This window comes from Talpa occidentalis, unplaced genomic scaffold, assembly GCF_014898055.3.
Source record: "Talpa occidentalis isolate TD23 unplaced genomic scaffold, MPIMG_talOcc4v2.1 talOcc4.5, whole genome shotgun sequence".
In the NCBI taxonomy this organism is placed as follows: Eukaryota; Metazoa; Chordata; class Mammalia; order Eulipotyphla; family Talpidae; genus Talpa; species Talpa occidentalis.
The window spans coordinates 22,983,512-23,009,750 of record NW_023604861.1 but is presented as its reverse complement, the minus strand read 5'-3'; the positions used below and the strand labels follow the sequence as shown (position 1 = coordinate 23,009,750).

At 38.0% G+C, this 26,239-nt stretch overlaps 1 protein-coding gene, 1 non-coding gene and 1 pseudogene across 7 annotated transcripts in view; 2 read left to right on the top strand and 1 right to left on the bottom strand.

Moving 5' to 3' along the window:
* Positions 1-26,239, top strand: part of LMO7 (LIM domain 7) — a 196,330-nt gene that overhangs the window by 59,637 nt on the left and 110,454 nt on the right. For 5 of the 6 annotated variants that reach the window (XM_054701383.1, XM_037528915.2, XM_054701384.1 and 2 more), the window contains exons 2-3: positions 4,637-4,707; positions 18,043-18,112. In XM_054701383.1, the coding sequence (XP_054557358.1) occupies positions 4,637-4,707; positions 18,043-18,112 (141 nt within the window). The remainder of the gene's footprint in view (positions 1-4,636; positions 4,708-18,042; positions 18,113-26,239) is intronic. The other variant, XM_054701385.1, reaches the window with a different exon arrangement.
* Positions 16,740-21,362, bottom strand: LOC119259620 (60S ribosomal protein L7a-like; annotated as a pseudogene).
* On the top strand, positions 21,995-22,101 carry LOC119259977 (U6 spliceosomal RNA). Its single transcript, XR_005128624.1, has one exon. It is a non-coding gene; the product is annotated as a U6 spliceosomal RNA (small nuclear RNA).

Genomic DNA, 26,239 nt, shown 5'->3' with positions numbered 1-26,239 from the left:
AGTTTGCATAGAATCCAAGGTGTGGCTGTTTGACTACATGGTGATTACTCCTGTGTATGTTGACTTGATAATTTAAGAGGGAAACAGGCAGTCTCTATTTGGTTCCTATGAATCACAGCCTCATTACGTAAAATGTATCACACCTCAAATAACTTGCTAATGAGTAAGTTTCAACATTATCGAAAAATGAAATGAGTAATTATTAGAGTAGAACTACTAGATAATCAGTTCTTTCAAAATTCTGGAATGTCTTTCTGAACATTGAATGCCTCTAAAAATAAGGATGGATTCATCTTCGAAAGTATGATTTGATTTTTTGGAGCAAATTGCCTTCACTGTGTTTTGAGATCTGCATAGATCTTGCGATGTCCGGGGTACAAAAGACAATAGAGTGGATTTTTATAATGTGGTAACTCAGTTCTTCCTTTAAGAAGGATGTTACTCCCCCAATCCCCGGCAAAACAGACTTTCATTTGCTGAGAGGAATATTTTTATCTTCACTCTACACCTAAATCGCTAATCATACTAGCTAACATTTGTGAATACTTTTTGAGTCAGGTAAGTGCAGATTGCTTTATCTGGGAGATCTCACTTAATTCTTTAGAAGTCCTGTGCGGTGGGTGCTTTGTATCTCTCTTGCACAGATGGAAAACTTTAAGAGGGTGAGCACCTAGTGGAAAGTTAAGGTAGGAAGTAGCAGAGCAGGAATTCACAGGCCCTGTGCCACAGTCTGGCCTCACCTGGCACTATTAATGAGATGTTGTGTGTTCCTTCAGGTATGTCACGCAGCGTGGACAGTCTGTGTTATAGTTTATATTTTCATTTTTGGTCTGAACCTCTTGGAAAAATCTTTTATGTTTTAGTCCCTCGGGAAGGAAGGGTCTTAGATGAGCTGTAAGGAGTTATTGGGGTTAGTGTAGCTTGCGTACATAGTATGAACACTTTCTAATATTTATGAAAATGTTCAGACATTCTTAAATTCAGTGAAGAGAAATTTTCATTTTATTAAAATTTGGAGGGCAACCTCTCTCTCTCTCTCCTTCTCTCTCTCTTCCTCTCTCCTTTTCCCTATCCTCCCTCTCTCCCTCTCTCTGGCTGTGCTTGCGTGAGTGTGTGTGTGTATTCAGAGACGGACGTTATCCAGGACGATTAAACCAGTTAAGTGAGTATTTTTTATTTACTGAGTAACCTTTTGTACCCTTAACAGTGGAAGATTATTTCTGAATGCATATTGCATGGTAAATACACTAATTTATTTAAACATATAAATGGAAATTGAAGGTAAGGTTTTTTGTTTGTTTCCAAGCCTAGTGCCTGATGCAGTTGAGATACAGAACTCTCCTCCTGAGTCCTTCTAGAGTGCTTCTGGGTGTTTGATGTTTCATGTTGATGGTTCCATAGCTTTCTTGAAAGTTAAACTTTCTGTGTTTCAGTCTCCTTGCTGGTAAAAGTAAGGATTCACTTTCTGGAATAGTTAGGATTATTTAATTTAAGTATTTTGTGGATTCACAGATAATGAGAAAAATTGGATAGCCCAGAACTCATGTCTTTTTTATCGTTTAGATGTCTGTAGGACCTACAGGAAATTGTTCTCAATCTGATGGATTCTGACCTCTTTTGAATGTTGATTTTTAAAAGTGAGCTTGTATATATTATACAAGAAACAGATGTGTTTATCACAAAACATATGTAAGCAAAAATAAGATTAGCTATAATTCCACCACTTAGAAATAATTACTATTAATATAGTTTGTGTTCATTTATATAATACATACTTGTAGAGTTATGGTAATTGGAATCATACCCCATGCATTGTTTCATAATTGCTTTATAATTAATATATGAAGTATTATTTATAAGTAATTTAGATTTATGACATGAATTTTAAGTTTCATATGATTTTCTGACCTATGGCTATTTTATCATTTAACCAATTTCTTATTGTTGGACATTCAGGATATTTATGATTGTTATACATAATGCTGTGAACAATTCTTCTAGTGTTCTTGTCCTGGTGTCTTGGCACACAGTCCTACATCTGCACATAGTGGGTCTGAGAGCATGTGTATTTAAAACTTCAGATGCATACCACAAATTGATTTATACTGTAATTTCTAGAATGGCAGTGTCATTTTGTGTTACCTTCAGTACGCTTTCCATCATGAGTGTATTAAATGTATTCAGATACTCTACAATGAATGCATATCTCCAAAAGCATATACACAACATGCCAGACATTTATGTCCTTAAAATGTAGGCTGTTTAAATACTTTGGTGTAAGTCTTTTTTTTTTAAATTGAGATAACATTGATTTATAACACTATATAATTTAGGAATATACACTTTACTTTTTATATTATATCTTTATAAATACAGTATTAGTGAAGTCTGTTCTTACAGCATTACTATGTAGATTTTGGTGAGTATGTAAGAGTATATTAATACTTTGCCAAAAGGAGAAGGGATATCTGAAATTGACAACATATTATGATTTGCCTATCTCTGTAGTTCTTTTTTTTGGAAAATGAATAATTGTGGATCCTTGGGTTTTTGAGTAGCCCCTCACATTCCATTATTTCTACTTTATTAAATAATACTCTGAACCTAGTTCAGCCTTGTCTATGTGGTACAGAGGTGTTCCTTTGAGCGTTAATTATTGGAGTGCATTGTCAGAGTGTTAACTTGAAGGTCAGTAAATATAATTAGGTTAAGCATATGCTGCTATTAGCCACCCTCAGGTATTTATTGCACAGTATCTCACCATTGCAAGTAAAAAGTAGGTGATGTTTTTCCTATTTCAGATGAACAGACTGGAGTTATTGATCTCAAGGTAGTGAAAGAGAGATTTGAGCCCTTTCTCTTTCCATGTTTTCACTGCTACACTCTGCCTTCTGGACCTGCCCTACATGCGGTGGCAGATCACAGTAATTCACCTGTCTGTAGACCAGCACCCTTCTTTCTGCTACAGCATTGCTTCTACTCTACCTTGATTTGGGAATATCACCTCCAGGGTATCTCAGTGGTGGATCATTAAGTACTGGTGTCTCTGAGGAGCTTTCCTATGGCTAGAGAAAATGGACTTCGACTTCTGCTGTGGGCTTTCTCATGTGTGTTGCCTTTGGGTAGAAGTTGCCAGACAAATGAGATATTACTGTGCTTTTACTAGTTGGGAGCAGTACTGCCGTGCATTTGTTTAGGTTCTATTTGGAGAAAATTCAACAGAGGTGATGCTGCACAGACTACCTGAGATAATTCATGGGTTATTCAAGGTTTTTGCCCAAGGAATATAGCAATTCTGTATGGGTATGTTTTACTGCGTTTTACTAATGTGCTTGTGAGCTCTTTGAGGGAAGAGCTGTCGGCTTTTTTTTTTTTTAATCTCCATCCAGATAAGTGCCTGTAACAGACACTCAGCACTTTTAATTCATGCCACAATGTAGCCTTTCTATAGATTAAGGCCTTGTATAGGAAAGGGTTTTCTACTTCTTCCTGGATTCAAGTGTATCACCTGCTTCAGACTCCTCTCATGTTTATAGAATCAGCTTATGAAAAACTAACATTAATTCTGAAAGTAATTGTTTTGTCAGTTTACGTTATTATACCTGGCTGTAGCAATGTTGGGTGTTGTGGAAAGATGTAAGGACACACAGGGGTCCTAGCAGAGTTGGGAAGGGTGGCGGAAGCCCTGAGGCTCACCTGGGATGTGAGGGTCATGATTTCCCAAATCAGGTTTCCAAGAACCTTTCTCTTCTCCTAGTGGCGGGTGGCACCAAGGACTCCTGAGTACAAGTGGTTGGTACATTTCTAGTCCAGTTGGTGCCAGTGTTGTTGCTTTGCTTCCTACACATTCCTGCTGGGAACCAGAGGTTGTTCTTGGAGCAGCTTTTCCCACAGCAGCTGCTGCTTTCTCTGTTCCTGCTTCCTCTGTGGAATCCCCTTTCCCATCCCAACCACTCCACCCAGAGAGACAGAATCTGTAGATAGTTTTCTAGTGGTTTCTCTAAGAACACAGTAGTTGTAACCATAGGTGGCCTGTTCAAATGCACTGGCCTTAAGTTGGGAATTATTTAAAATATGCCCCATGATCCCCCTTCTCTTGCTCCTCTGCATCAGGATTTAGTGGTCTTCTCTCCAGGATATTTCAGTAAATAGGTCATTATACAAACCAGGGCCATTTCATAAATAAGCTTTAAGTAGATTCATGCCCTCTGTTATTGTGCTTTGTAATGAAATTTGAGGAACTTAAGGATGGAATTGAAATTAATGGTGCACATATAATTGTTGATATTTCAAATTTATATTTTAACCAGTTTTTATTTACACTTAGTAGAATAGATTATCCATTTTTTTAACAGAAAATATATTGGAAATTTAGTTTCTAGCCTTGTATCATTCATAAAATGGTCCATTACAGGAAACACTCATCAGGGTTTTTCTGTTTATATTTGTGCATACTAAAGTGGTTAACCTCTCTCTTTGTAACATAGAACTGCATGTAATTTTCTCAATGGAAATCTTTCGGTGATGTATGCTCATCCTTCAAGAACATTAGATGTATATTAATTAATTTTCTTCTGAATTTTATTGTGTACTATCCATGATCAAAAGAAAATTAATATCTAAATCTGTTTTTCAGGCAGTAACAGAGAAGGATTTTGAAACAAAAGATTTTCGAGCCTCTCTAGAGAATGGTGTTCTGTTGTGTGAGTAAGTATTTGCCACATTTAAAATGTATCTCAAAGAGGGGTATGTGTTTGTGTGTGTGTGTTATGAATGTCTTCAATCCCCACCCCCACCTCCCTTCTCCCCATGGCCACCATAGTCACAGATGTGTTTTCTTGATCACAGGTGAGATCTGATCCTGCCAACTGACACCCCACAGTAAGAGACAATCAGTTGGAAGGGGTTATCAGTCTCTGTATCTAAAGATAGCATTGGTGAAATATATATTATTTTTAATTAGTAAATAAGAAAGATTCTATTATTACTTGATGGGCCAGTGGTGTGGGTGGTTGAGCAGGAAGCCTTAGTATATTTTACCAGCTATTATTATTACTTAACGTGAATATCCTATGATATGGAATTGTTAATATGAAACCTTTCCCTGATCAATAATAGTGATGATTGTAGAACACATTTAGACAATAGCAATTTTTTCTTTAAAGCTTTAAGTGACAATGACAGTCAGTTGGGCTTTTGGGTCACTCATTCAGTGAACATGTTATTATTGAGAATATTTTCTCAGATTTTGGTTACCATAAGTAAAATAGGTGGTTCCAAGCCTGATAGAATGGGGCCTACATTGTATATTAGTGAACTTTTTTGTTCTCTAGTGGATGCACTATACTGTTAGATAGGAATGTGGCCTTGGGTGATGAGGAGCAAGTAGACCAATGGATGTAAGTACAGGGAACTGGGTGAGAGAAGTTGCAGAAGTGAGCATATAAATTATAAGAATGTACTTAAAGTACGCACCCACATTTTTGAGGGCACTTAAGTATTCCTATCTAGACACTTATCACATAGGTATTTTTGGAATCTGTCCGCATGTAAGCACTGGGAGTGTTATATGCTAGTACTTGAATGATTTTGATTATCCTTTTAAAGGAGATTGTTTTCAGCAGAGACAAGGAGTTGAGGGCTTAGATTTGGTCCATTACTTTTGGTCATTTGATCAAGTAACTTAACATCTGAGCTTTATTTTTTCATCTGTGAAGTAGAGATCAGTGATTAGTGATTTGCCTAATTCATGAAGTTGCCAACTTCCATTGTTTATATATTAAGGTTGTTTACACTGTCAAACTTTGTATAAATATATATTGTTGATAGGAAGGTGAGCATGCAGATAATAGTCTCCATTTGTCTTAGAGCAAATATTATTACATTGAACTGTGTGAAGTTGTTGATATTCAACTATAAATGGAAATGTCAATTTCATGTGACTCCACCTGATATATACTAGGACAGACATGAAGAAAAGCCATTAATAAAGCTTAAGGGATGTTTCTAGTCCTCTATAATGTCACATCAGAAATATTCCCAAACAATTTAAACTAATTTTAGTAGGTTCATATGGTCAGCCCAATTGATCATTCACAGGAAATTATCTTGCTTTTAAACTGTGTGAGTTAATGTGTTCTATATGATTTAAATGTGTTCTGATGTATTGAGAAGAATGAAGGGGGAAAGCATGCTAGAAAGAGCCATGTGTTTGCAGCAAAATACGTTTGATGTCAATTGTAAGCCCCACAAGGCAGGACTGATGTTAGCTGGGTTTATGTAAGAAGTGTGTCTATGAAACGGAGCTGCTTTACACATAAAATAGCATGTAGTCCAAATAAGCAATCTTTTAAAAGAAGTTACTTTGTGGTGACATACTTGTAGGACTGAACTATCAATCAAAACAATTTTAGGGATCCCTTTTTGGGGACATGCCTCCACTACTAGGTCATTAAACATACTTGATAATGATACATCTGAAGGGATGTGATCCTATATTTCTGACTCTCATTTAGTGTTGTAAGCCAGTATTACTCCAATAAAAATGAAAAAATAGAATAAAATGCATTTTATATACCATCCTGAGTTCTTAATGTTTTCAGGTGATTTTCAAAAACTGTACCCAATCTGAAAGGAGCATATTATTATCAATTAGAATATTCAGTTGATGAAAAGCTGGCCACAGGCAGTACAAAAAGAATAAATATATAAGTTCTGTCTTCGTGGTCACAGCAGGCATTTGGATACATGTTTAGAGAGATACTGGCTTTTGAAATAAATGTCACTTTAAGTCATAATCTTTCAATGACCTGTTGCTAGCTAGTTTCCTAATTGAAGTAATACCAGGGGGATTTGTGCATTACCGGATAAGTCTAGTCAATTTGCCCAGTGCCCAGTATTCTATAGAAGATTGTCTCCCAAATGTAGCCTGAGTAAATATGTTGTAGTAACAAACACAGTCTACCGTGGGGCACACATGATGTTTGTGTTAAAAAGAATCTTCTCTTGGGCCTCCCCGGTGGCGCAGTGGTTGAGCGCTGGGTTGCGAAGCTGCCCGTGGCCTCTGCTGCGCCGGTTCGATCCCCAGCTGCTCCCCGGCCACCAGAGGAGGGTCCCACATGGCACGCAGACCTCTCCTGCCGCCCGCTGCTCCCCTCAGCAGTGTACTTCGGTCCTTCTGCCTGCTCTGCTCCCTGCTCTGGCTCTGGTGAATTCTCTCACCCTCCTGCACTTTTGACTGTACCCAGTGCATGTATAAACAAAACAAACAAACAAACAAACAAATAAATAAAAAAAATGTCTCTATTAAAAAAAAAAAGAATCTTCTCTTGTTTGTGAAGCACATTGTTTTTAGCCACTGGGTAATGAAGGCATATTAATAAAAAAGAGGTAGTACTGGAAAAAAAGTCAAATGAGTATGTTCTGTTACTGACAAAAGACTGCTGGTAAGTACATTCTTATAATTTATATGCTCACTTCTGCAACTTCTCTCACCCAGTTCCCTGTACAGAATCAACTGTTCAGAAGCCTGGTGTGGTAAACCCTGACATCTAAATTAATGATAAATATAGTAAGCCATCTGTCCTTGAGAATGTTTTACCCAGAAGACTTTTCAGGTTTTGTTTGAAGTAGGATTAGTCTATTTTTAAAACCTGAATTAATTTCCTTACAGAGAAAGACTGACTTCTACTTGGTTCTTTGCCTTAAAAAATACTGATTCTTGTAAAATGTAGGGTCTGCTTGTTGCCAATTAAAAATCTCCATGTATCCTGGTTCATTATCACCATTAAATATTTTTCTTATGTTATCTAGTATTTCAAACATCTTTTATCCTTTGGTAATAGGGCATTCTTTTTGAGCTGGCATTCTGAAATATCAAGGTTGAGTTGGAAGAAACTGATTATAGCTTTCTACCAAATGGCAGTAGAGTGCTAACATTTCAGATAATTTGTGTTTAAACTGTGCTGAGGTTTGGACAAGATACACATCTGAGTAATGAGGATAGTTATATGCATTTATTACCTCTTAATCTGATTGATGATTGAAGTCAGTAGCTTCTGCTGATCATTTTGTATCATTTAGTTTGATTGAATGTGGGATATAATATGTTGAGGGCTAAAGAATGCTCCCTTGTTAGAGTCTGTTATAGTAATCTTCCCTACTGTACACATTAGACATGTAATCTCTCTTTATTAACCAGTGGGGTGGGAACAAAATCTAATTGGGGGCGGGGGAGGTGTTTCTGTTTAGTAAAATGATTGACAAGAGTTTGTAAAATGATTTTAGGTCTTTGTTGCAATTTTCTATGAGTTTTATTAATGGTATTCATTCATCTATCTTTTATCTTTGGTGTTTATCCATGTCCCTGAGGATTACCTTACTGTATGTTTTGCAAACAGGAGATTTGCCACCACAGAAATATCCACAATCCTTTCTTACTCTGTGGTTCTAGCAGAATTATTTCTCTCTTCTCTAAATATATTTAGTTGAGGGTCTCCCCAGTGTTGCAGTGGATTGAGCGCTGAGCTATGAGACTGTCCAGAGCCCCTGCAGCATGGATTTGATTCCCAGCTGGCCAGGGAGAAACCCACATGGCATGGTAGACCTTTCCTGCCTCACCTGCTGCTCCCCTCAGCAGTGTTTTTAGTCTGTCTGCCTGATCTGCTCCCCACTCTGTCTCTGGTGAATTCTCTCACCCTCCTGCGCCTCTAACCTGTACCCCAGTTCTTGCATAAATAAATAAATCTTTTATATATATATATATATTTATTTATATTTAGTTGAGACCTATCCAGCCAGTGATAGGAGTTAGTCATTTCACAGTTACTCATCTGGACTCATTTCTGATAGCAATCATGGAAATACTCAAATGAAAACAGGCTTTATTCTCCTTATGAAGTAAGGAGATGTATTTGAAGATAGTTTTATTGGCTGTGTCTCCAGTTAGTCAATCTATACTTCTCATCCTGGGAATAAGGCCAAGAGTTTGCTCTGTCCCAGGACAGCTGTGCACCAGAAGTTGATCCTCTTTGAGCTATGGGGCTCACATTATTGAGAAACTCTTCTCACCCTCGCAAGACCTTCTTTTCCATGGCTTTCAGCTTGGAAAGATTGGAGCAAGATGTTCACCTATTGGGTTTGAGAAATCCTGTTCTAATTATATGTGTTATTAGCTGCTATGCTATAAGGCTAAACACAACAAATGCTTTGTTAGACACATCCAACAGGAAAAGAATAAAACAATTGAAAAAAAATGGTCCTGTTAATTTACTATGGGATACTCAGGTGATTCTTTTAAGAAGAACTTGGTTTCTTCTCATTCATGCAGGACAGCCCTGTCCTTTTCTAGGGCTGCAGGCTTTGATCAGTATAGTGACATCAGTGAGCCCCAGGGCTTCTATTCTGGGCAACAAGAGAAGCTCAGAGGCCTATCTGTAATGGCAAAGGCTTTTTCTTAGGGCTGTTTATGGCACTGAATTTCCTGAGGTGATAGTTGCTTCCATAGAGCTCTCACTATGCCAACACCATCTCTTAACCCCATCCGTTATTATGGCCATTGAAAATTTAAGTAGTGAAAAAGGTTTTCTTCACTTATGTTAATACAAACTTTGAAGTATCCATAGTATTGATAATGTAGCAGTAGCAAACAAAGATACCAGTATTGTAGTTCATAAAGATAAATAAGAAATGATTAATATGCTTTTTTTTCATGGCAGTACTTTATGGTTGCTGTCTGTACACGCTTTTTAAACTCTGTGGTCAGTTGTGTTTCTTTTAATTTTATATACAGGTAGAGCAAAAACATTGTTAAAAAAAGAAGTGCGCTATCAAATTGAAAGTCAGATTGGCAGGAATCAATTTAAAAATTCACTTCTGTTATGGTGCCCTGTTGTACAGACTTTTTAGAAATTTTGTAGATGTTTTTTCTATTGTGTCCTGAAATTTGAAGGTTCAAAGCTTAGTCCGTATGTTTCATGGATCCTGAATGTACCATCATCAAAGAGAGAGAATATACTTCATTGATTGGGCCTCTGGGGAGTAAATGAGAATGATAGTCTATTAAAAACAAAGGGAGTAATGTATGTACTAAGTATATGTGCTATAAGCCATCCATGTTAAAGTTGAACAGCAAGAGGTTATCAAAGTAGATTTGCAATGTAAATGAAGGTGCTCAGGTGAACATGAGAAGACAGTTTGTTTGATGTGAACTGGTAAGTTGGGAACTCTGTTAGTGCAATAAGAAGTAGATAAAGGGAATGATACTATAAAAGGACAAATATATAATGGTGTCATGTAAATTAAAAAGAGTGAGAGACTAGAGTGAGAAATTTATTCTCTAGAATTTTTGTGGCAATCAGAACCAACACTCATCAGACAGAAAATGAAATGGGTGCTAATGAATAAAAATGATAGTGACAAAGTTTAGAAAACTGTTTAGAGAAATATGTGGGACGTTTTTGTATTTTGAAAATGAAATGGTAAATTGTAAGACTAAAGAAATGGAATGATAAGCTTATTTTCTGTATGGAGTAAAAGATGTTGATTTATAAATTTAATACAATACCCATGTAAAATCAGAACCGGTGTGGGTTGCTAGACACCCATAAATATTGCTATGGTATTGGGAACGTTCCTGCTCCACAGTGAGATCCATTACTGTGGAGGTTGTTTATCAAAAGAGGAACCTGTTGTCAGATGTCTCATGCTTGGTTCAGTTCACCTCAGGATACTCCTGACAGAGCAGTGAGTGAGATAAGAAGGTCCTGTCATAACAATCACAAGCTATTGACTTGTTACCATTCCACACTTTCTCATCTTAATGAGTAAACAACTATTTATTAGCTTCATAAGGTAATTCAGCAGTATTAAAAATCACTACTACAGGAATCTAGAAATTGCACATATCAATTTTAATACCAGTCATTAAAAAAAAAAAGTGATCATGAATGCCTTTAGACTTTAAATATGCTTGTTGCTTTACCCATGGTGACATAGCACATAAGGTGGTATTATTCTTAAATATTACAGCTTATGAATTTAGATTTTATTTAAAATCTTAGATACTTAAGATAATTAGTCCAAGTTAATATATCCGATAGTTTATTCTCAACACTGGGCAGTTTGGAGAAAACATCAAGATTTGACTGACCTGGTCAGAGAAAAAATAACAGGGGAGACATCCTTGTTGGGAAAAGCAAAAACCATTTCTAGACTTTGAGTGAAACTATAGGTAAGGTTTTTTCTAAACTTATTTCTGTGAAGAAGAGAGGGGTTTTGAATCATTCATAGAAATATCTGCATTAAATGACAGGCAGTGAGGGCCTCCCCTGGTTGCGCAGTGGTTGAGCGCTGAGCTGCGAAGCTGCCTGCAGCCTCTGCAGCGCCTGTTCAATCCCTGGCCACCGGCAAGGGTCCCACATGGCGCGCAGACCTCTCCTGCCGTGCCCGCTGCTCCCCTCAGCAGTGTACTTCGTCGGTCTGCCAGTTCTGTTCCTCTCTCTGGCTCTGGTGAATTCTGTCACCCTCCTGTGCTTTTGGCTGTACCCAGTGCTTGTATAAATAAATAAATAAATCTTAAAAAAAAAAAAAAGACAGTGAGTTTGTGCCTACGAACTGACAGAGGCTGGGGTAAGAGACTGGAAACACGGTCTGGGCGGCCAGGCTCCCCTTGTGCTGAGCAGCCTTGCATCCGCTTGCCCTGTGGCTGATCACAACGTTGAGCTCTGTTTGCAGTTGGCATGCAAATCTTCGCTGATCAGAGTTTGCATGTAGAATAAAAGTAACACACAAAGAATGCCATCTAACAGATAAAAGTCATTTCTTTTTAATTTGAAAGGAAATGTCTAATATCTTTATTATATAAAAAATAGTTACAAGTAGAAAAAATTGGACTAATGTGGAGACATTTCTATTTTTTAACATATAAAGTATTTATACTTATATATTTAGCAAATGTGGCTGACAGAAAACTTAGAAATACGGATGTGTGAATGACCACATGATTCATAGGTTAAAAAATTTACTCCTTGTATTGATGTTCTTCCACATTATTCTTTCTGGCATATTAGAGAAAATCTTTGGAAATAGGAAGTAGAAAGGAGTGCCTAAATTTTCTAATTTTACGGAAGAGCTTTATGTTAAAGGGGAAAATGAGGTTTAGCATTTGAAGCTAGTTTCTGGAGACTAACAGATAGCGTCAAACTAATTCTCAGTAAAACCTATGCTCATAGCAGCACTATTTACACTAGGTAAGTTAAGGAAACAACCCAAGGACATGAGTGGATATGGAAGATGTATATGTACACAAAGGACTACTACTCTGCTATTGAAAAAGAAAAGATGGACTCTTGCCATTTGCAACAACACAAATGGAACTACAGGGGATTATGCTAAGCAAAATAAATCAGAAGATGAAAGAAATACCAGAAGCTTTTACTTATGTGTGAATATAGAGAAATGAAACAAAGGGTCAGACATAACCAAACCAGTAACAAACCCTGGAAGTCTGATTGTAGATTTGAGAATACAGGGGTGTGTGTGGCATGGGGGGTGGAGAGCAGAGTGTGGAGAGTGCCCCAGTGAACTATGGGGGAGAACTCTGGGTACCTGCTGGTGGGTGTGGTGTGGTGACATACATCTGGAGAGGTGTGATCTTACATCTCTGAATCATACACAGTGCTGTAGACCATAGTCAAAAATGCGAAAACTTGCATAACTGAACTAGACTCTGTATTGGCTTTATATGGAGTTTAATTGTCACCTCCAAGTTATATTTAATGGCAGGTCACATTCCCAGCTGACAAGGGTTCCAAGCAGAGTCAAGTGACTTGCATCTGTTGTTGTGTCAGTCATCTCCTTTGAAGGGGGTAGGTAGCATATTTGGGGGAGGAAAAGAAAACAAAGTGGGCAACAACTGGAGGGATGAGCTGATGGAAAGAAGTTGAAGGTCTTCCTATGAGAATGCTCTGCCATGGGAGTTTTTTTTTTCCTAAAGATTTATTTATTTATGCATACAAGAGCTGGGGTACAGGCCAGAGGTGTGGGGGCAGGGTGGGGGTGGTGGTAAGAGGATTCACCAGAGACAGAGTGGGGAACAGAACAGGCAGATTGACCAAAGTACACTCTTGAGGGGAGCAGCAGGCGAGTCAGGAGAGATCTGCAGCGCCATGGGTGTTGCTCCTGGCTGGTCGGGAATCGAACACGTGCTGTAGTGACTGCAGATTGCTTCATTGGTTGTGTTTAACCCTTGTGCCACCAGCAAGAGACTAGTTGTTTTCTGCTCTGCTTTTAATCTTACCAAAAGAGCAAACCTCTGATGTGTTTGCAAAGCATGTACCCAGGTTTATGCTTTGACCTAAGAGACTGTTTGGGGAAGGCAGAAATATGATTCCACATAGGATAAGGAGGATGAACAGATGCAGGCAGATAAAGAGGTCCCTTGAACCGCTAGATCTTTGTGCACAGAGTTATCTAGAAGGTTATTGTGCTGCTTGATTCTTGATGAAGCCAGTGAGGTAAAGTCAGTGTTCTTTTTAGGATTTGCGTGTGTGCAACTGAAGAACACTTTGATGTATGAGTTCTGTTTGTTAAAGAGAGTATTGTCTCTCCTCTGTGGCACTTGTATTTTAAAATACAATGATGTTCCTGTTCCTTTAGATGTACTCAGACTTCACAGTTCAGATTTTTATAAAATGAAATGAAAGTATAAAACTGATATTTTTAAGATAGGCAAATACTGAATTACTCCTTTCATTGTGTATGAAAATAATTTATGATTCATAATTTGATTGAATGTTCAGTATTTGCCAGAACTTTATGCGCATTTTGTCCATATTTCTGAAGAAGTTGACCTTTTTGACAGTTGACAAAATAAAACAGCATTTTCCTCTAGTGGTGCAGCTTTTGAGAGGGTAGGTTGTGTGTTATCTGGAATGTTGTTTTTTTTCCTTGTGCTGTTTCCATGTTTGTCTGAGAGCCACGATGCTCAGGCATGAAGGAATGCAAATCCACTGTGTGTATGTTGCTTCCAAGTAATAGCCCTGGTGAGGAGGGGTCGGTTAGCTCATTACTGGGATATTGCATTTTTTGTTCTATTTTCCTTTCATCTTTTACTTCCTTTGACTAACTTAATTGTGAGTAAGCTCTGTGATTATTATTCCAAAACTGCATTAAAAATACTCTTGATATTAACACTGTAATACAGAAACAGCAAGTGAAGTAAACAGGTAGCTGAATGATCTCGCCAAAGTCATTAATGACTCAAATGGGTGGAGGAGGAATTTATGACACTCTTTTTCTAATAAAGAAACAATGCCAGACTTTCCTCACATTTCATAGGTTACTCCAGCTCATACTAATCTCCGATTTTTTATATCACTGAAAAATTGCATTTTTTAACTATTCAATAATATATTTTGTTAATATTCAAAATATTTTAGCATTCAATTGAAAATAAGATTTTTACTTTCATAAGACCAAGCCTTTGAAATATGATGCATATTTTATGCTTAACAGCACATAAAAATCATATTTCAAGATCCCAGTTACTATAGTAAAATCACAGCCAAGCTAGTGGTCAACTACTACTCATTTCTTTATTTCTACTATGAGGAATTATGGTTCTCTCAAGTAATGTTTTAGTTACTAGTTCTTCTATGTACTGCAAGAATACCACCAGGATTAGACCTGGTTAATAGGGAACAACTAGAAGAACTAATTTGGAATGGTCATTTCTTATAAACCTGCTCAATTCTTTTTTAGCTTCTCAGCTAGTGATTAATGAAAAATAATGCAACAATGCAGGGAGAGATTCGCCTTTCTACATGACTTTTAGTGGACAAATCAGATATTAGCAACCACGGAGCAAATAGGCCTAGGAAATGCTTAAAGTCAAGGAGATGTTTTTATTATCTGTATTAAATTATCCGAAGATCTTATTGTGAAGAAGCTATGAAAACAGAAAAACATCTTTTGTTCACCAGAGTAAATCTTCATAAGCCACTGTTTTGTGATTTGAATCCTGTTGAACAACATTCTGAAGGTTATTAAATCGAGACTTTTGTCTTTTTTTATTTTCAGCACACTCAGGTGTATATATAAATCTGTGGAGTGTTTAAAGAAATGACATTCCACAGTGTCAGATATTTTTTTCTGTCTGCGGTTGTGAAGAAGAGACCAGTAAATTAAGAATGTTTGGTTCTTTCTCCTTTATTTGCTTTCTTTTAGGACTCTGTTACAGGATAAAGAATTGTTCTTTTATGGATGGATTATTGGATAGAACAATCACTGTTTCAAGTTATTGTTTTCTGGTACTGGTTAATGAGTTATTAGCCAAAAGCATTAATAGATAAGCATTGTATAGTATTAAATTTCTCCATGGCCTGACATTGTACTAGTGAATAACAATGAAACAGAATTCACAATAATCTAGACTTAGAACCAAAAGAGTATTTACTAAGTTACAGTTGTCAAAGCTGTGTTCCTTTTTAGTGTTCTAATGAAATGGAGTAAACCTTGGGGAACTGGGTTGATAACTTGGGACCCAGTTAGTGGGTCTACACTTATGTGTTGAAGAAAGCAGGCAAGGGCTCAAAAGTACATACACATGTGGGGAAAATTGACAAAAACAGGATTCATTTACACACCGAGTGAGAAAAGGAAGAGGAGAGGAGAAAAAAGGAGAGAGAGTATTTATAGGCTGGCACGTGGCCAGATGCCATCTGTCCTATCCCAGATAGTGTCTGTTGAGCAGAGGCCAAGGTCCAAGCCTAAGCTGCATGTGGCAAGCTGGTGGCTTCTCCACAAATACCCTCCTCACCAGTTATCTAACTGCCTAAAGCCCCAACAGCTTAACTATCCCAAAGTTCTACCTTTATTTCTCATCAGCAACTGCTCAGGAAATGGAGTCTGGAAAGTCCCAATTTCTACTGTGGAGTTGGCTATGAGCACTCCCCACTGACTGAAGTTGCTCCTCTTACACTAGAGTATGAACTTATGAGTCCTTTCAGATTCTTTCATAGCAACTTAAACTTGTTCAATATTAGATTCTGAGGTACTTTTGAGCCTATTTTAGGGAGTTATGGAACAGTTGTCACCCAGCCATTCTGCTATGATAATAAAGCAATCATGGACTTGAGATATTAATAAGAACTAGTTGACTATTTTAGTGAGTTCCATCGCTCTCTTTAAATCTGGCAAAACAATGTTTTTTTTTTATCATTTTAAACATTTTTGAAAGCATTTTTAAAGAGAATTGTTATTATTTATATGTATAGAAGACACACAATAGTGCACTCATTGCCTAGTTTGGTGGTGAGTTCTTTTGCCCTCACCTTTCCCAGTTTGGCCCACAAACACAGGTTTGTTTTTTTTTAAAGATTTATTTATTTGTCCATACAAGAACCGGGGTACAGGCCAGGTGTGCGGGAGGATGAGAGGACTCACCAGAGACAGAGTGGGGAACAGAACAGGCAGACTGATGGAATACACTGCTGAGGGGAGCAGCAGGCGAGACAGGAGAGGTCTGCTGCGCCATGTGAGACCCTCGCCATCTGGCTGGGATCAAACCAGCACTGCAGAGGCTGCTGACAGCCTCACAACTCTGCGCTCAACCACCTGCACCACCAGGGGAGGCCCAAGCCACAGGTTTTGGACCAGGACGTTGCCTTTGTAGTGACATTGGATTTTCATCATATCTGTCAGTGCAATTGGTCTCTATGGTTGTACACATTTTCCTATGGACCAACCGCCCTGGCCTCACCGTCCTCTTGATCATGCAGTAGGGAACCCTCTCTCACAGGCCAGGCAGGAAGATGACCAATTCGATGGGGTCCATGCCATGTGCAGTCACTACCAGCTGAGCCTTGTTGTTTTCCACCAGGGGATCAACAATATTAACCCCTGCTCGAAGGACAGGAGGCCTTGTAGTAGGGAAATCCCCTTTGTCAGTAGCTTTGTTTTCAGTTTGGTGCCAACAGCAATCTCTGCTTCTTCTCTTGCTTGGTCTCTGGTCTGGACTTGTGGGCCAGCTTAAGCAGCCCAGCAGCTGTTTTGTGTTCCCAGGTCTGAGTTGCTCGTTAATGGCAGAAGGCACTTTCAGCCACCAATAGGAAATTACCCCTTGCCTCTGTAGCTGGTGTAGTAGGGTCATTTGACCAGTGGGTGACCTCCCTTCTGGGCTGGATGTGTTGTCCAAAGCCAAAATTCTGGGGCCTTTTCTCAATAGGGGAATTACCACCTTCTTGGGCTCTTGCTTGTTCATAGCAGCAGGTGCATGGGCCACCTTCCTCCCCTTGGCCCTTCCTCCTTTTGACATTTAGGCAGCTGCAGATTAGAACTAAATAATACAGTTTTGGAGCTACCTATTAAAGTAAGCATCCATCATTTTGAGAAAATAATGAAAATTATTAATAGAGAGAAAGAGTTCTTAGGGCCAAATGAAGAAATTCTGAAGCTGGCTATTTGAGACAATTAAATATTACCTTTCATTTTTTTAAAGATTTATTTATTTATGCATATAAGAACTGGGGTACAGGTCAGAGGTGTGGGGGGTAAAAGAATTCACCAGACACAGAGTGGGGAGCAGAACAGGTAGACTGACTGAAATACACTGCTGAGGGGAGCAGCTGGTGAGACAGGAAAGGTCTGCTGTGCCATGTGGGTAGCTCTCTGGCTGGCCTGGTATTGAATTCGTGCTGCAGAAGCTGAGGATAGCTTCACAGAGCTGTGCTTAACCCCTTGAACCACCCGGGAGGCCCATAAATATTACCTTTCATTAATAAATGTGGAAGTAACTATTTTTAAGGACATACATTGGGATATAGAATGTGTCTGGTCTCAGAGAACCACTCACCATTGTTTGTAGCACGGTTCTTACTGTTTCTTGACTTGTTTTCTTGGGTGCTTTCTGTTGGGCTCTTGGTCTGAATAGCACATTGGGGGTGGAATTGTGAGTGACATGCATGACTGTTGAGAATGTTAAAAAAAAACACAGAATTGATATTGGCATTCTTATAATTACATATGTTATTTCTTTATTTTCAGTTTAATTAATAAGCTCAAACCTGGTGTCATTAAGAAGATCAATAGATTGTCCACACCCATAGCAGGTTTGGTAAGTAATAAATCATCTTAAAAACTAGATTTGTTTTTGAAATGTAAAACAGTGGGCATAAACAGGTTTTCTTATCTGGATTTATCATAGAAATTAAGCTTGCGGATTTTTTTGCTCAAGAAAACTATTTCTAGTGATATCTTTTTTATATCTCTAGTTCTATTTTCCTTCTGTCAGGAGGCTTTTATATTTTTTTTTTTTGGTCTGTTTTGATTTGGTGCCCTCAAATGTCATCTATCCCTTTCTCGGTTTATTTCTTCCACATGTTGCTTTTGTTTAGAGTCACATTCTGATCTCGGCACATATTTTTTGTTAATTGACTACAGTTTAGGGAGGCTTTCAGATGTCCCACAGTTTTTACATTTTTGGTGTTCTCTTACACACAGGTCTTGGATATATTTGTCAAATACTCAAGAGCTGCTAACTTTTTTCTTAATATAATGTGTTTTCCCCAGCATCCTATATGATGGGCAAGTCTCTCTCTGTATTTTCCTCAATAATATCCATAAAGTGACTATGGATGATTCTCTAGATTGTGTTTAACTTTAAATGCAAAATTTTGCATGTGAAAAATACCCCACACTACCATATAAATGGTGGCTTAAGGCACTTGACAGACCTATAATAAGGTGGAGTTATATCTTTGGAAATAAGTAATTTATAACTGAATGCAAATGATGAATAATTTCCAAAATTTAGCAACCCTGAAGAATGAGGGCTGGTGACAGGAATCAGTTTAAAAATGTAATTTTATAAAATAATGAGGTTTAAACAGCTAATAACTGCAGTGTAACAAACAACAGCTATGTTATCTTAGGGGTAATCAAGCTGTTTATAATACATTCAGAACCTTCTCTTTGACTATTCATATTTTCAGCTGTTAAAGGCAGAAAAAAATAAAGGTAGGAGTACCAAAATATCTGGGTTTTCAGCTGGCATGAATAAGTATCTCATCAAACTTTTGACAGGAATAAGTTGGTTACAGAGTGTTTATTATTAGAAAAAATCCATCTAGGAGAGAAGAAAAGAAGAGGTTATTATAATTTCCTGTTTTATCCTTCAAACTTTCAGAATATTACTATTTTCTTTTGAAATGTAGAATATTTAAAAATATATATTATACGTTACATATATAATATATGAATATATAGAGTTCACAGAGCAATTGGGCTTAAATGTTCATTTATTCCCTCTTAACAAGTTGTGTCTGTTCCATATCAATCATGACTAGACAGGTGACATGACATTTTTATTACTCTTAAACTTGGTCAGCTAGGAAACCTATGAACATATATACATACACATATATATGAATTCTAAAATATTGTGGAGAGGAAGGTACTGCTTAAGGAATAAAATGAAAGAAATTTGGTTTTTGAAGTCTTTCTAGGAAGAATCTTTGAATTTAGTAAGAGAAATAATGTTTATATGAGAATAACATAAAATATCTTCTATGAAAATTAGAAGCTTGAATTATATTGAAAATACCTGTCTTTACAAATGGTTTGAGTTATTCTTAGTTTAATGCTTAGGTTTTAAGTTGTCATTTTTTGGATCAGTTACATGCATTTTAAATGAAATTTGTCTTTGATCTCAATCAAACACCCCACATATTTGGAATGTTTGAACGGTGGTGGTTTGTTGTTATTGGCCACAAGAGGTTTTATTCAAATTTCTGATTTTATGATTAGAAAAAAAGCACAAATGTATTTTATTTTTAAATCCACAGTTCTCTCCAAGTATTTCTATTTTAGGTTTCAGAAATTCTATCTAGTTTGGATTTTTATCTCTAGAAACTAAAAGAAATGTATTTCTGCTATGTTAAATAAGATGGTTTTCTAAATATAGGGACCCAATCATTTTCAGTTGGATTCAGGCACTTAAGAGTGACCACAGCCACAGAACTGGGCTTGGCCCAGGTGGTTTGAAGTCATTACATGCCTCATTTCACTCCTTCCTTCTATGCTGTGTGTTAGGATGGCGATATCAAAATTTCTCAACGCCTCAATTTCAAGTGTGAATTAGAACTCCAGCTTTTACCTAGTAGGTTGTGATGGGGATGAAGAGGGGTGGTATAGAGCTAGTCTGACATACAGGTATTCAGGGAATGTCTTTGCAGCATATTGATTCTTATAACAAATAATTGAGTGTCTGCTAAATTGAGAGTTTTTCTGGTTTGTTGGAGGAAATATATCAGATATATTGGAGCAACCAATGATGATAAGGACCTTACCGTCAAAGAGTCTGCTTTCCAGTTGGGGGAGCAGGGACTGGACAATAAATTAACAAATGATACACCTAGGTTTATTACAGCACTATTTACAATAGGTAAAACCTGGAAACAACCCAAATGCCCAGAGATACATGACTAGATCAAGAAGATGTGGTATATATGCACAATGGAATACTATTCAGCAATCAAGAAAGATAATTCGCAGCAACGTGGATGGAACTAGAAGGAATTATGCTCAGTGAAATAAGCCAAAAGGAAAAAGAAAAATATCAGATGGTTTCACTTATAGCAGGAATATAGGGGAACCCAATAGGATATCAGTGTAAAAAAATAATAACAGTACAAAACACAACAAAGCAAAAATGAACAATTATAAGTCAGAGACATCCTGCAGGGAAGGAGGCGGGACAGGGATCAGAGGGAGGGAGGGAGGAGCACAGGGGACTGCGGTGATGGTGCACGGGTGCATTGGGGAAGGAAACTCTATGGGACTACACCTGAGGGGGTGGGGGGAGCAAATATTGTTTAAAAATGAACAATGATGTAAAATATAATATAGATTCTCTCTAAAAAATTAGCAAATGAGAAAGAAAGCACCATATAAAAAATATTCTGTGGATAAGTACAGCAGACTGGCATTTGTTGAACACCCAAGAGCAGTTGTAGTATAATTGGAAAACACTGACCTCGAGAATTTTCCAAAAAGGAGTATGTCCGGAGCCTTAGTTTTTGACACTTACAGAAGATAGATAAGACAGTGGAGCCAGACTCTTCAATTACTGGTAATTTTTGTGTTCACAGCACCTAACATAGTGCGTGATACATATAGGAGATAAATGATTTTTTTTTTGAATGAACAAGATTTCCATTGTGAAAAATAGCAGCCTTTAGAATTATGTCTTTAATGGGGTAGTGTTTTAAATTGAATTTTGTCCTTCCTACCACCACCAAAAGATATAATATATTGAAGTCTTACCCTTGTACCTCAAGATGTGACTTTATTGTGGGATAAGGTTGTTGCAGATGATGTAATTTGTTTGAAGGTGAGGTCATAATAGAGTAGGGTGGGCCCTTAATCCCAAAATATAGAGCTGGCCATATGAAGCCTGATATGGGAAGAGTGCTATGAGACAGCTGAGGACTGGAGTGATGCATCAACAGGCCAAGGAACATCAAAGATACTAACGAACCACAGTAGCTAGAAAGAGAGGCAAGGAAGAATTCTCCTGCAGTTTTCATAGGGAACATGACTTTGTGGACACTTTGATTTTGGACTTAATAGCTCCAGAGCTTTCAGACAATAATTTTATTGTGTTTAAGCATCCTACTTTGTGATACTTTGTTATGTTAGCCGCAGGAATCTTATAGATAGGTTAGACAAATGTTTTTGTTAACACTTATTATTTTTAAAAAAAGCTTTTCAGTTTCTGAAGAGGTATTAAGTTATTCTTCTAAATCATATACAGTATTGTAAACCAATATTGCATCAGAAATGAATAAAATTTCTTATTTTGAAATACAGATTTATAGAAATTGCAAAAACAAACAAATCAAAACAACAATACAGAGGGGACCTCTTTACCCTTCACCCGTTTCTGCCAGTGGTAACATCTTGCATAACTATAGTGCAGTATTAAAGTCAGGAAGTTGTGCTCACTTTGGCAGCACATATACTAAAATTGGAATGATACAGAGAAGATTAGCATGGCCCCTGCACAAGGATGACACGCAAATTCGTGAAGCATTCCATATTTTTGATCCAGCAATTCCACTCCTAGGTATTTACCCAAAGGACACGGAAACATCAATTCCAAAGAACACCTGTACCCCTATGTTTATAGCAGCACTGTTTACAATAGCTAAGCTTTGGAAACAGCCCAAATGCCCAAAAATAGATGACTGGATCAAGAAGATGTGGTACATATATACCATGGAATATTACTCAGCATTCAAAAAAGATAAACACATGCAATTTGCAGCAACATGGATGCCGCTGGAAGGGATCATGCTCAGAGAAATAAGCTAGAAAGAAAAAGAAAAATACCAGATGGTCTCACTTATAGCAGGAATCTAGAAAACTTAAATAAGGGACCAGGAAAATGAATAACTGTAAGAAAGTGAAAATCAGAATCAACAAAAAACTATGAACCAGAGACACTCTTTGGGGGGTGGGGGGCGGGAGGGGAGGGATTGGAGTCAGAATGGGGTGTTGCAGTTTTATGGGGAATATAAAAATAAAATTTATTATTAAAAAACAAAAAACAAAAAACAAAAACAAAAAAAAATAAAGTCAGGAAGTTGACATTTTTACAATCCACAATCCTAATCAGATTTCACCAATTTTACATGCAGTTAGTGCTTTTCAGCAACAAAGCGCAGAGATGCTTTCAAGATAAGTAAGACATTTTAGGGCCTCCCCGGTGGCGCAGCGGTTGAGCGCTGGGTTGCGAAGCTGCCCGCAGCCTCTGCGGCACCTGTTCGATCCCCGGCTGCTCCCCGGCCACAGGAGGAGGGTCCCACATGGCGCGCAGACCTCTCCTGCCGCCCGCTGCTCCCCTCAGCAGTGTACTTCAGTCCTTCTGCCTGCTCTGCTCCCCGCTCTGGTGAATTCTCTCACGCTCCCGCTCTTCTGACTGTGCCCAGTGCTTGTATAAATAAATAAATAAATAAATCAAACAAAATAAATCTTTAAAAAAAAAAAAAAGATAAGTAAGACATTTTATTTTAAGGATTTTTCAGAGGACTCCCCTGTTCATGCATTGCGCAGCCATAAACATGGTAGCCATATGCTACATGAAATTACTTTTTTCTGCTCCATTTCTAACATGAAATGTCATCTTAGTTGAGGCTCCCAAGGGGGGAATCTGAACAGTTCAGGTACCTTCCCTTTGCCTACTGCAGATGGCATAGCTCACTGGCCAGGCTGCAAATGAGTTCCTTGAAAAGGCAATCATCTTGACTAGCTGCACTACAGTCAGGAGTGTGGGTTTCCCTTGGCTCACTCAGGTGTGTGTTGAAGGAGAGTCTACAAAGGAGGTATGTGCAGGGTACATACAACCAAGTTGTGTCAAATATGGTAAGAATTGCACAATTTCTGTGTACAGGTTTCTTAAGCTGAGTGGTTATAGTGCTCCAAATCCCTGCTTCCAATACTCCTTTTGACGCTTTCCTTCACCTATACCTATTATTCAGCTCACCTCAGCTACCAAGTATATTTAGTTTTGAAGTCAAGGATATGGATTTACCCTTTGCAAATGGAGCTGGGTGGGAAGTATGAACTGTCCTCTGAGCAATGATGATACAGAGAAAGAGGTTTAGGTGATTGAGAAATATATTGATTGTTCTGCTTGAAACATTTATATGACTTTTTTTCTTTGGGTAGAAAGTAATCATAGTCTCATAGATCTTTAAGAGATACAACTCTTTTCATCTGACTGATTTATCATGCTAAATAAAAAAATTCTGACCTAAATGTTTGAGTCTTCCAAAAAATTAGCTGGTATTAAATGTGGCTATGTTCAAATCATTGAAATTCAAAACTAAACTTTATTTGGGAGGTAAAATAATTCAACCTCAAAACAAAATCCTGAGAAACAGGCAAGATATTCTGACGATGAAAAGAGTTGTTCAACCAGAATAATGTTTACCATCTGATGTGTTACTTACATGAAATACAATATGTGTATAGAACATTAAGGAAGTTGTTAACCCTAACACTTGTTGTCTTCTTGAACCCCTAATGATTTATTGGCATTTAGCTGAACAAGGTTCCTGAACCTTGGCGCTGCTGACTATTGGTACTTTGGGCTAGGCAATTCTTCGTTGTGGGAAGTCTGTCCTGTGCATTGTAGGTTGTTTAGCTGCATCTCTGCCTCCACTGAATAGACCCAGTAACACTATGTCCCCCACCTTCCATTTGTGTCAATTAAAACTGCCTTCTGTATTGCCAGTAACCCCAATAGGATAAAAATCATTTCTGATTGCAAACCAAGAAGCTAAAGAGCCAAGAAACTATACTCTCTTTACATGGGCTAGTTTGATGATTTGATATATCTGTTTGAGTTGCAATTCTCCTTCGAAAAGCAGTGCTATTCCAGAAAATCTGAATCATTTGTTTAAGTGGTTGTATCTCACAGTGGATTTAAAAAAAAATTCAGTATATTCACAGTTGCATCAAAAATATGTCCAGGGAGATGACCACATGGCACGGCAGACCTCTCTTGCCTCGCCCGCTGCTCCCCTCAGCAGTGTCTTCGTTCCATCTGCCTGTTCTGCTCCTCGCTCTGTCTCTGATGAATCCTCTCACACTCTTGTGCCTCTGGCCTGTACCCAGTTCTTGTATAAATAAATAAATCTTTAAAAAGATATGGACTGAATTTGAACATCTTTGGCTCTAAAGGGTTACTCTTTCAGATTACTTTCAAGAATGGAATGTGTAAGGTGTGACCACAGAGTCTGGGAAGTTTGTCTCCTAATTCAGGAATGCTGTGGAATGAAGGAAATGGGCAGAGATGCCAGCGAGCTTAAGCTGTTGGATGTGTCAGTTTCCCTTCCGTCATAATGGCTTCTTCAGGAGACAAGCCAAGTCTGGTGGGCCATTCTTACTGCCATTTTCAGAAGGTTGTTACTGTTCAACATTTCTGTGCCTGTGGAAAATTCTTTCTGATTCTTTCACCTTCGCTCTCCTCTGCTCCTGGGTGTCAGCAAAATAGTGGGGCACCCTCCACACCAAGCCCCTGTGGGAACTCCCAATTGTTCCCTTTCAGCAGCAATGGAACATTTACCCAGGAATCAGCTACAAAATTTAAATATTTTAATCTAGGTTTTATCCTGTACTTTCCTGAAAACTGCTTAAGCAGTGGTTCATTTGTCCCGTTCTTTTTCCCAGAGGTAGGGGGCAAGGAAGCTGGAAGAGGGGAGACTGATCTAGTAAGTTCTTGCTACAAATGAAACCAAAATGTGAGACCAGAAGACATTGTTTTTAGGGGATACAGTCCCTCTGTTTCCTTTCTTTTCTCATCCAAGTTGGAATAATATCAGAAATTATGAGTGTAATTACAGTTTTCACTCATGAATGTTACTTTTCTGGGTCAGTCAGGAATCAGTTTTGTGTGATGGAAGAGGAAATACTCAAGGAATATTAGTGTTACCTGGATCAGCAGGAAATATATACCTAGCTTGAAGGAGTGGTGGCTGAGGGTTGCTCTGGATCAAACCCAGTGTGTATCTTTTCTCTAGTCAGTAATGAATAAGACATGTGTTTGGATGTTGACATATACGAAGCACTGATAACCAGTGACGAGTATGGGAAGAGATGGCCCGGTGATACTGAGAGCTACTTTAAGATAGGCACTGGTGTCTGTTATTATTCCTTGAATTTTATTGCTGACTTTGTAGATCTGATTGAGGATTTCTTTCACCTAGCAAATTTGGGCTAGGTTTCCACCATCAAATTGTTTTTGAGTCCACCTTGCCTGTGTGGTATTTTAGCCAGTAAGAGCAGTGTTCTTTTTACTGAGCTGATTCTGTCTGCCAAGATCTCCATCTCCAAATGGATATAAATCAAGTGGAGGGAAAGGAGTGGGGAGTCACCCAGAGGGGTGCCTCTAATGAAATGGTTCTGGCACTACTGCTGCCTCAACACCTATTTAATTTTTATGTTCTTGATTTCTCACAGTTGATAAATAATGAAGGCTAGATGTTTCTAAAAATTTATTTTGGTTCATTCTTACCTATTACTCTATTGGAAAAATTTTATATATGTTGGATAAGCTCTTGATGTTTGAGTTAGAGTTTTTTCTCTTTCTTCCATCTGAGACAGTGAAGAGACAGTGAAGAGAGAGAGACAGTGAAGGACAGACATATATGTCATGCATAACTTGATTAAAACTGCT